Source organism: Falco biarmicus, chromosome 4 (genome assembly GCF_023638135.1).
Source record: "Falco biarmicus isolate bFalBia1 chromosome 4, bFalBia1.pri, whole genome shotgun sequence".
NCBI classification, from domain to species: domain Eukaryota; kingdom Metazoa; phylum Chordata; class Aves; order Falconiformes; family Falconidae; genus Falco; species Falco biarmicus.
In genome coordinates, this window is record NC_079291.1 from 45,951,988 (window position 1) to 45,964,089 (window position 12,102).

The 12,102-nt window shown below is 41.0% G+C and overlaps 1 protein-coding gene across 9 annotated transcripts in view; it reads right to left on the bottom strand.

The window, feature by feature from the left end:
* Positions 1-266: 266 nt before the first annotated feature.
* Positions 267-12,102, bottom strand: part of ZNF438 (zinc finger protein 438) — a 57,741-nt gene continuing 45,905 nt past the window's right edge. For 8 of the 9 annotated variants that reach the window (XM_056334277.1, XM_056334272.1, XM_056334276.1 and 5 more), the window contains 2 exons: positions 6,650-8,513; positions 267-2,585 (listed from right to left, as the gene is read on the bottom strand). In XM_056334277.1, the coding sequence (XP_056190252.1) occupies positions 1,973-2,585; positions 6,650-8,513 (2,477 nt within the window). In that variant the 3' untranslated portion in view covers positions 267-1,972. The remainder of the gene's footprint in view (positions 2,586-6,649; positions 8,514-12,102) is intronic. The other variant, XM_056334278.1, reaches the window with a different exon arrangement.

The following is a 12,102-nucleotide window of genomic DNA, read 5'->3' on the forward strand; positions in this document are numbered from 1 at the left end:
GTCAAGAATAAGAACAAGTAGTATTTTTAAAGTAGTTCAGCATACAAAAGTAATATATGGAACAAAAGAAACAACCACAAATATGTATTTATAACAACCGACAGCAGGAAGGAAGTTTTGGAAATCCACAGGGATTCTTCCACCTTACCAAGCACCTGTACAGTCCCATAAGCATTTTCCTTTTGTCTTTTATTTTTCTTGGCTCCAGTCTTACAGTTCAACTCCAGGGCAAAGCACCATACCACAAAATACTACATTCAAAACTGTTAGCTCATCAAAATTGCCTTTACTGTTTTAAAACAGAACACATACACAAAATATTGCTACAGCCTTTGGAATCCCACTCAGAAAACACAACATTTTTAGATCCCTTTGCATGTTCTCATGACCACAATTTTTGCAAAACAGTGCGGGGCGACCCAGGACATTTTAGGAATGACTCTTTCATCATTGCAATCCTTCAATTACAGTTTGACTACAAGAATAAATGAACAGAGTAGCACTGTAGAGACAGTCCTGGTGTATTTTTCAGTTTGCCCTCTGAAGTGCTCTGACATCTGTTGCACTGTGATACAGTGATTTCTTACACTGCCTCCATTATTGCTCCCAAAACAATTCAGAGGTACATAAGGCTTTAAGTAAAAGCAGTTTAAACACCAATTTCAAACGAGATTCAATGGTTTCAATGACCTTTTCATCAAAAGTGAGCTCCAGAATCCCATCTCCTTACAGCCTGAACTGACTTGCCCCCCTGACATGCCCAAATGGTCACTTACCATGCCTGCCCTGTAGCAGGGGGGGACAGAATGCACTGTTCCTTATTGCTTCACTACAGACTGCTACAGCTTTGCATCCTGGGAAAATAACTGTTACTGGCTTCTGACATTGGAATGTTAAAGTGCTGCACAGAATTCCACTAGTACAGTAAATTTGGCAACACAAGTGAAAAAGCTTCATTACCTGCACCACAGACTTAGAAGTGAAGGAACAATTTCCCTTTAAAGCCACAGACTGGGTCAACTGCAGAGGTACAAAAGCCATATACCCAGAGTGTGAAAGGCAGAGCGCTAATGGTGTTGGCAGCAGTAGTGCTGCTGTCACAGGAGGTGCAAGGAATATGCTAAAAGTTCACTGTGAAACACGCAGTCTATTGCAGAACGACAAACTTCCCAGAAGTAACCAAGTCATTACTATTTTTAAAACAAACTTACTTCTTTTTCGTAAAGCAGTCAAGCTTTGAGGTTTCCATCTTTATGGGTGGCAATTAACTCATCTTCAACCCAAAGAGCTACAGGCAAAAAAATACATGTAGATTTTTCACTTTAAAAATCCAAAGATCCTTGCTCTTACCAGAACAGAATGTAATACCTGAAAGACCTGCCAAGAACAAACCTGACAGTAATGAACATGGATGAAGACACTGAAATCAAGAAAACAAGGATTAAAAGCTCTTAGATTATAGATTACAAAGCTCTAGAGTGCTGGCTGCATGTATGCACATTCAAATGATTCAGAGAACTGCACAGAAGTATGTATTTACCATAAAATCTCAAAGCACTGTTGGGACTGAAATTACACTTCCAGTCTGGTTTGTCATTTCATTCAAGATTGAGATTACTCCACATAAACTACTTTATTTCTGTGTGTATAGTATAAGTTAACTTAAAAATCTTTTTCCTTGATGTGAACCATTAGTACTAAGTATTTGCTGCTGCTAAATTCCTTAAGCATGAATTTTAAGTACAATGTTTCATAACTTGCTTGCATTTACCCATCTGGAATGGTAGTGGATAAATACATTTTCTACTTTACAAAATAAAGGTTAGCTAACTAAAGAAAACCCCAACAAACCCAACAAAAAACCCCGCCTCTGAAGTGATACATCTCTTGAGTTAGTTTAGCAACACAGCAAAAAACCATAAACAATTTGGTAAGGTAGTTGATGTTTTTCATAGCACTGTAGAATTCAGCTTCAATAGTCACCATTATTAGAAAGTTTAATAATTCCTTGTTTTGTTAACAAACTAAAAATTGTCCATAAAGTGGAAGGGTCTTCACAGTTATGACGACTCTGCCAATGATTAAAAAGATCCTCTTTCCTTCCAAAAAACTGTTTGCATAAAATGCAGTTATAGCCCGCTTTAGACCAAACTTCTATTTTTTTGCTCGGTGTATCAAAACCTACATTTTGCACCTCCTTGTCTGCTTCACCATTTCCTGACTGAGTCAGTTCGCTTTTATATAATGCATCAACATTATTTTGATGGTGAAAGTGTATCTGTCTTTTCAGTTTTGGAAAAGTATAAAACTCCTCCTCATGGGCACTGCATTTTGCTAAATGTCTTCTCTCATTGCGCTGTTTCCAGAAGTGGGTTGTATGTTTGACTAGTTCCCCCTTAGCTCCTCTATTTCCTTGCAAAACTCCTTCCTTTACTCTTCCCTGGATCTCTTCTCCATGAGAGCACAATAAGTGAAACTTCATTTCACCAAAAGACTGTGCAATAAACTGGCATCGACCACATTTGATCTGTAATTTCACTTCTCCTGGGTTATGGAATAGGTCCTCAAAATTGCACTTGTTTCCCCTGTTAAAAAAAGGAAATATGAACTATTTCAGTATTAGTCATGCACAGAATAGAGATCACAATTTCTGTCCTTTTAAGCTCCAAGAGATGACATTCATGAATCATTTTTTTAATTAAAAACAGATAGTGTTGCTACAGTGTCTAATTTATTTGGAACAGAAAAAAAGAAAGAGATAAAATAATAATAAGGCTGGTTAGGAAACAACTGAAACCAAATGTTATTTGACACTGCTGAGTCTAAGAACTGCCTCCAAAATTGGCCTTGGTACAAAAAAAATCTTTTAACAGCACTAACCTTTTAATAAAATGTTAATAACATTTTTTTAAGATCCAGATTTAGTGAGATCAATCCAAATACTTCTAGCTCTGTGCTAGAGAAGTGAAAATGAGTATTACCTGTAGCATACTAAGGAGAGGAGCTGACTTGTTTACACTGAGTGATCTAAGGTCAATTTAAGGCAAAACCACAGGTCCCACCTCCCACTCCAGGATGGAAACAATGAAACTTCAAAGGTTTGGGGTTTTTCCTAAAACTCTGTAACAGAGTTTTTAAAAGTTTAAATACATAGTTTACAATTGGACAGCCCCTCTCACTGATTTAGGATAGCCCTGCAGTGTGAAGGAAACATATACACACCGAGCTAGCAAGTCCCTAGTTTAAGTTAAGCTAATCAAAATAAGATTTCCACAGAAACCTCCTCATAGAATCATTCAGGTTGGAAAAGGCCTCTGAGATCATCCAGTCCAACCATTAACCCAGGACTGCCAAATTCATCACTAAACCATGTCCCCAAGCACCACATTCACACATTTTTTAAACACCTCCAGGGATGCTGATTCCACCACCTCCCTGGGCAGCCTGTTCCAATGCTTCACCACCCTTTCAGTGAAGACATTTTTCCTAATATCCAATCTAAACCTCCCCTGGTGCAACTTCTTCAAGGCTGTTTCCTCTTGTCTTGTTGCTTATTTTCTGGGAGAAGAGACCGACCCCACCTGCCTACAACCTCCTGTCAGGGAGCTGTGGAGAGCAGTAAGGTCCCCCCTCCTTTTCTCCAGGCTAAACCACCCCAGTTCCCTCAGCTGCTCCTCATCAGACTTGTGCCCCAGACCCTTCACCAGCTCCGCTGCCCGTCTCTGGACACGCTCCAGCCCCTCTGCGTCCCTCCTGCAGTGAGGGGCCCAGAACTGAACACAGTATGGAGTGCGGCCTCACCAGTGCCCAGTGCAGGGGGACGATCGCTGCCCTTGTCCTGCTGGCCACGCTGTTTCACATACAAGCCAGGATGCTCTTGGCCGCCTTGGCCACCTGGGCACACTGCTGGCTCGTGTTCAGCCGGCCATCAGCCAGCACCCCCAGGGCCTTTTCTGCCCGGCAGCTTTCCAGCCGCTCTGCCCCAGCCTGTAGCCCTGCCGGGGGTTGTTGTGTCCCAAGTGCAGGACCCGGCACTGAGCCGTGTTGAACCTCATACAACCGGCCTCAGCCCATCGGTCCGGCCTGCCCAGACCCCTCTGCAGAGCCTCCTGCCCTCAGCAGATCAACACTCCCACCCAGCCTGGCATTGTCTGCACACTTACTGAGGGTCCATTCAATCCGCTTGTCCAGATCATCAGTGAAGGTATTAAACAGGACTGGCCCCAGTACTGAGCCCTGGGGAACACCACTTGTGACTGGCTGCCAGCTGGACGTAACACTCCTTACTACCGCTCTTTGGCCTTGGCCAACCAGCCAGCTTTTAACCCAGGGTACGGCATACCCATCTAAGCCACGAGCAGCTAGTCTCTCCAGAAGAATGCTGTGGGAGACAGTGTCAAAGGCTTTACTAAGGTCCAGGTAGACAACATCCACAGCCGTTCCCTCTTCCACTAGGCAGGTCATCTGTTGTAGAAGTTCAGGTTCATCGAGCAGGACCTGCCTTTCATAAACCTGTCTTCCCATGCTGGCTGGGCCTGATCCTGTGGCTGTCCTGCACATGCCGCATGATGGTGCCTGGGATGATCTGCTTCATAACCTTTCCTGGCACCGAGGGCAGGCTGACAGGCCTGTAATTCCCTGGATCCTCCTTCCTGCCCTTCTTGTAGATGTGTGTCACATTGGTTAAGCTCCAGTCTTCTGGGACCTCTCCAGTTTGTCAGGACTATTGATAAAAGATGGAGAGCAGCTTGGCAAGCTCCTCCACCAGCTCCCTCAGTACCCTTGGGTGGATCCCATCCTGCCCCATAGACTTGTGGTGTCTAAGTGGAGCAGCAGGTTGCTAACCATCTCCTCCTGGACTGTGGGGGCTTCACACTGCTCCTCCTCATCCCTGTCTTCCAGCTCAGGGGGTTGAATACCCAGAGGGTAACTGGTCTTACTACTGAAGACAGAGGCAAAGAAAGCATCCAGTAAGTACCTCACTCAACATTTTCCACAGCCTTTGTGGGAATGCTCCCCGCCGCATCCAGTAAAGGATGTAGATTGTCCTTGACACTCCTTTTGTTTCTAATGTGTTTGTAAAAACATTTTTTTGTTTCTTTTACAGCAGGGGCCAGCCTGAGCTCTAGCTGGGCTTTCACCTCTCTAATGTCTGCCCTGCATAATCTCATGACATCCTTATAGTCCTCTAGAATTGCCTGCCCCCTCTTCCAAAGGTGGTCAATTCTCCTTTTTTCCCCCGAGTTCCAGCCAAAGCTCTCTGTTCAGCTAGGCTGGTCCTCTTTCCCGCTGGATTGTCTTTTGCCACAGGGGGACAGCTTGCTCCTGCACCTTTAAGACGAATGTTCAGTCTTCCTAGACACCTTGGCCCTTCACAACTATCTTCCAAGAGACTCTGTCAACCAGGCTCTTAAACAAGCCAAAGTTGGCCCTCTGGAAGTCCAAGGTAGTGGTTCTGCTGACCTCCCCTCCTTACTTGTCTGAGAACCGAACTCTTTTATCATCTCATGATCGCTATGACCAAGATGTCCTCTGACAACCATATCACCCACCAGTCCCTCCCTGTTTGTGAACAGCAGGTTCAGTGGGGTACCTCCCCAGTTGGCTCATACACCAGCTGTGTCAGGAAGGTCTCTTCCACACACTCCTGGAACCTCCTAGACTGTTTCCTATCCGCTGTATTGTATTTCCAGTAGATATCTGGTAGGTTGAAGCCCGCCATGAGAACAAGGGCTATGAGAAGGACCACATAATATTGTGTGTATTTATACACATCAGACAGATTATCCAACAAAACAGATAAACTGAATGATTCATCGTACAACAGTTAGTAAGGCTGAAAGAAAAGCACTGGTGTTTCTTAGGCTCAATACCTTAAAAATTTCTAACTGATGCCCCACAGAGTGGAGGTATGCAAAGCGAAATGCGTAACATTGAATGGTAGTGTCATAGTGAAGTGTCAGGTTAAAAGCCTGAGCTTAATAAAGCATACTTCGATGAAAGTAAATGCACAGTGGAAGAAGCAAAAAAAGCCAACATTTATAATGTGTCAAGAAACTTCACCTCAAAATCATAATGCAGAGACCAAAGAATGTTCTAACTATCTTAATATGGTAAATGTTAACATTTCTACTTGGCTAAATGATCACAAAAGCAGCACACAAGATGGATTAGCTCACAGCACTCCAGAGAAGGAAACAGGATACTGATATTTAACAAGGTAAACAAACTATAAGCTAATACTGAAATGTGAATTGCTTTTCACTTATTGCAGTTGGTTCACTTACCTTCTGGGGAAAACTCTAAGATGGGCAAGACACAGAAGACAGTGCAGATTAACAGAAAAAGCATTAGCTGTGAGAAATCAACCGACCAAAATAGCTCCACTGGCAGTACATTGGGCATTACTAGAATATATGCAAAATTATTTTGGATATTCAAGTGTCACTAATAATTTCTATTGAATGTATCAGCTAAAATATACTGGATGGTCTAATGGATTGACTAGATTACTTAACAAAATATTTAAACCATTAGGAATCTCACTTGGGGGGAAGAAAGCAACAATTTTCATGATGGCGATGTTTATGAATTTCCACTGACAACCTGAAATCCTGTTTTCATTAGATTTATTAGTGAAAACACTCACCTCTCTGTTGCTTCTTCTGCCTCTTCAATATTTGTGTCTCTCTTCTTTAAAGCATCTTGCAGCTGTTGCTCGCTAGTAGAGGGCTCTGTGCTGATAACAACCCTGTGGACTTCTCTGAGGTGGCCAAAATACACTCTGGCATGGCCAAAAACTTTAGCACAGAATTCACAGCACACAAGCTTTTTGGGTTTGCCTTCATTGTGATGAAGTTTCATATGCGTGCTCAGGCTTCCAGAATGAATATATGCTTTCCGGCAAATTCGACAGCTGTAAGGCCGTTTGTTTGTATGTGTGTTCATATGGTCCTGAAGGTGGTGTTTAAACTGGAAGATATGGTTACAAACATGACATTTATGCAACTGCTTAGGTACAGCTGAACATGCATTTCTACTTAAATCACTTGATTTAGCTGATGTAGCATCACCATGCTTGTAATTTAAATATTTATTGGGAAGTGAACTATTTAAGAAAACATCTTGGTCTAAATGGTCAGGAGACAGTGTCTCTACTATTGCTGCAGAAGTCAGCGGTGCAAAAGCCTGCACAACTACCACTGGTTTTGGTCTAATACTACGGTATTTTTTCACTGCCTCTGCTTTTTCACCTTCAGGCAGCTGAAGTTCAGTTTTCGCCCTCTCTCTTCCTTCTCTAAACTTATTAATGATGCATTTCCTTCGCTTGGTCTGAAAAGCCAATAAATCATCTGTGGCTCTTCTTTTCCTGCCTCTTCTTTTAGAGGCTGCACCACTGAATTTTTTAAGACTGTCAACATCCACTTTGTTGGATGCAGAGAAGGTATTTTCTCGAATGGTTTGTCTGGGGACTTGTGTAAATGACACAGCTAATCGCTTATCAGCTGCTTTAGTAGGAACATCACAGATTTTCACCAAAGCTGGTACCTTTTCACATTCTGATCTTAGTGAAGGACCAGACACATCTGTAACACTGGTATTCTGCTTAGATTTACAGAACGCTGAATTTTTCATCCTTGAGTAAGGCAAAATGGGAAGTTTTCCTTTTGGTGCTGATGGAGTCATCTGTACTGTACTGGCAAAAACTGCTGGTGACAGGACAGCAACAGAATTTGCAGAATTTGTGGGTTTTTCCTTTAGTTTCTCAGACATTATGAATGACTCTCTTGTGGTTTCAGATGCTGTCTTCACAGAGCGTAGACTTAGTTTCATGGGATTAATTGTACTTGCTGGCTTGGATAAAGAGTCTTTAACTACAGATGGCCCAGAAACGTTACCGTTAGCAATTTCAGTTTTGTTCACTAAAGGAGATCCAGATTGCACACAATTGCTTTTCTTTACTAATGTGGCAACTGCAATTTCAGCTGAGTCACGGTCCGCTAGCATCTCTTGCTCAGTTGAATCTGGACTAGAATGAGTTTCAGGACAGTCTTCAGTTAAAGTAGTCATGGGGGAAGTCTGTGATGAGATCAATGCTTTGGTAGGAATCTTGTTATGTGCACCCAAACCAGAGGTTTGTGTCAGTTTTTTGTCACTCAACAATTTATTTCTTACAGATTGGTACCGAGGGATAGGCAGCTTTAGGTTTTCAGAAGGGGCCACATTTGACTGCTGGACTTGCTGCGTTAGGGTAGGGGCAACATATGGCACAGCCAACAGAGAAAAAATCCCTTCATGACCAGCCACCTGCATGACAGCGTAGTTTTGAGTTGGTACCACCAATGGTTTAGACACTGCAGCTGAAACCGGTGTACTTTGCTCAGACAAAGATGGCTGAAGACAAGAAACCACTCCCGATGTTAAAATTTTTGGTACCATTTTTGGAGCAATGGTCCTAAACTGACTTTTCTTCTGAAAACTTTGTATTGTATCCAAAGGGGATTTGTGTTTATCTGTAATAACAACATAACAAAGCTGTAATATAATATATAGTATTTCTTTTAAAAAATTACTGTATCAAAAATAAAACTGTTTACAAAGGATACTATTACACACAAACATTAAAAACATTCAGGTATTTAAACAATCACTAAATTTAGAATTACAAAAGTTTCATGGACAAAACAAAAATACTCCCTGAAGCAATGTGCTTGAATACAGATATGCAAACACAACACCCACCCCCCCCACCCCCCCCCCCAGTCTGATCTTAAATGGGTATTTCATTCTAGGTTAGAAACTACATGGCATTTCAGAACAAATACACTTATAAGCCTCTTCTGCCCTGGAAAAGCTCCACTAGCATGCTGGCAATATTCAATTGGAAGAAATAACAGGACAGGATTTAAACTCCATGATGCAGAACTTTTCTGAGCACCTGCTCTGATCATACCTCTCACCCAGAGTCACACTGTCTTTTTGAGTTTCTGTAACATTTAGAATTTGTGGGTTTTATCAGATACAGACCAAAGCTTACCTGATGAAGCCTTTAAAAAAATTACTGCTATAAAACATGCAAATATTGTGCAATAAAATCAAAGAGGACTTGAGAGAAGATGTACTGTTGTTAAACACCCAATCACACACATGCTTACGTGCCTTTATGCACAACAGAACTACCGCTCTGTTTTCAAAATTTCAAAAATTTTCTTGAAAGGTGCAATTTATCAAGGTTGTATCACAATTCCTTCCTGTTTCTACTTGTGTTGGTAAATGTCACAAAGACTTTTCAGTAAAGAAGAATGTGAGGATAATTAAGTAAAACAAATAATCTGCATTGAGCAGCAGAGATACAGGCCAACCTTTCAGGCACTCCATAGAAAGAAGGATTTGATACACAGTTAATTGTACCATAATTGGTTGATAATTTCATATATCAACCTCATTACCAACTCCCAAATTCAACTGCTGACGCTTCCAGTTCTCAAAGACTGGGAGAGGTTTCCTGGGGGAAAAAACCATAAAATCCCAACAATCTCAATCACTGGGAATTCAACTACAAAGATCCCAAGCAGAAAGGCAATTTAGGAAGGCAACAATATAAGAAAAATTCACTTTAAGAATCACATTTTGATAGGGTACGTATAAGTGATTCTGGGATCCTGAAAAATTGCAGTAAGGTTAATTCCATAAGGAAGTTTCCATTCCTTACCATTTTAAAGCCTTGCATTACAGATATAATCATACATGGTGATGGACATGGAGAAGTAACTGTGAATTACTACCAACACTGGAAACTCCAATAAGTTTATCTTAATCCTGGATGTCCTTCTCAGACGTCACACACTTTGCAACATGCACTGTAAATTACAGAGCTATCATATTTCATGACCAGAACTCCTGGACAGATACATGTGCGCACTCATGGTATGCACATGTGCAGTAAATCCACTGCCTTCAGGACATGCTAGACTCACTGAGCAATCGCATATAAACTGCACAGTGTGGACACAGTAGATCTGATGTTTCTCAAAACTTTTATGCAGCAGATTCATAGAGTAACAACTATGCAGGGCATAAACCTTTGATCCTTTTATTGTCATCTACAGTATCAAACCCCACGTCTATTATGCACCTCTTCGATCCTCCAGTTAAGTGAAACTACTGGGCACCACCATAACTTTCTTTCTGCTCAATGTCTGTAAAGGTGTCCAAGATTTCTAGATATTCTGTGCAGACTGGACTGCTGTACACATGGAAACCCTACACAAATATAAAGAGATCCCTATACACAGGGATAAAGCCAGGCATACAGAGTTTGTGTAACAAAAACAGAAACATGGCAGGTTTAAAATTCTATCTCCCTACAGCCCTTTTTATTCTACAAAAGCTAGGAGCACATACTATTTCTCACTAAGAGCTTCCATTTTTTACAATCTACAATCGTTATATATATATAAAAAGTATAGAAACCTTTATCATTTCAACTGCTAGGAATACTAATTCAGATATTAACTCAGATTATTTTTTGTTTCGTGTAGGGTATCTTCTTGTTGCTGCTTTTGAGGAAGCACTTTTAAGTACTTCCAAGAATTACAATAAAATGATGTGAAGTATTGTAAACATTAAACAAACCAGCCCTGAACTTCCAACGCTAGTTACAGGTCAAATTGTACAGCTTAAATACAGCAGATGAGAGGACAAGTGTATTTTTCTTTTAGGGGACAGAGTCTGCTCTCATTTTTCCAGATTACGCTTAACATAAACCGACATTATAAACTTTTTGCAAATCAGCAGTTACTCAGCTTGCCCCAATATTCAACATGAAGCAGCTTCCATCTTCTCTCACATTTGGCTTGTACCTCTCCAGTTTTATTTCAAAATCTCATTCACTGATTTGCAGAAACTTTTTAGGAAAGCCAGCAGTTCAGCAGTTATAAGGCACTCACTCTCCAACCAACGGCAGCAAACTATATGAGTTCAGGAAAAGCCAGAATTTTTACTGTGGACATGTCACCTCCACAAAAATGCAGAAATGGCAGCCAAAGCATCACAAAAAAAAAGGTTAATTTGAAGTTAGAAGGAAATATTTGTAGAAATAATGCATGACACTAGCTTTAAAAATAAGCATATGCTTCTCAAATACACTGACTTGCCTACTGCAAAATTAGGCAGTAAAATAACTTTTCTTAAAAGCTCTCCACATTTTTTCTCAGCATTCCACAAAAAAAGTACCATTCTAGAAGCCATAACCTTCATGACTATGAACCACAAAATGCTCTTTGAATCAAGGTCCATTTAGATCAATATTCTTCTTATGCAGTTAACACAATACTAAGCATTCATGTAACTGTTTGAGAAGGGAATTTTATGCAAACACTCCTTTTCCAACTAGCGCAGTTTTATCATCAGTATGTCTTTCAGGCAAGCTATGCTTGGTATCAGCCTTTAGTACAGCTTTTTTTTTTTTTCTTTCTTTCCTCAAATTTACATTAGATAGTTTAGTGCAGAAATACTGATTGCAGTGCCCCTCGTAAGCAAATGATACTTAACTGTTTACTTCCCTCTCATCCAACACAGCTGCTGTATACAAGCAGCTGTGTCAAAATACAAAGATGGGCTAGACGCAGACTATCTGTCTGATGATCTTTCAGACTTGGTTAAGATTTTGCCCGTGGACTGCAAAAGTTAATTGGAAGAACTGGTGGAAACCTATTTAGCATCTTAGATCAGGAAAAAGCAGCCAGTCAATTCACAGACTGAAGGTCCTACTGACCTTAACAAGAGTGTGCTTCATCAGTGACCAAACTATTTTTTCCATTTATACTTTGTGAAGTTTCAGCAGTTTCCTTTGCACAGAGAAACTGCTATAGTAATTCATGTCTTTGCCACCCTGACACCAAAGGACTTGAATATGCTCTGGCTGTCTGGCTACCAGAAGGCCACCTGGAAACGTAGTATGCATCTTTCAGGGACATTCCAATTCTATTCCATAACTTCCAAATTATTTGTCTCCAATTCAAAGGATTCATTTTGACTTGACAGTTGTGGCCTGAAGGCCTTCACGCCTGTGCAAACACATGAAGTCTTGTATCTGAGAAG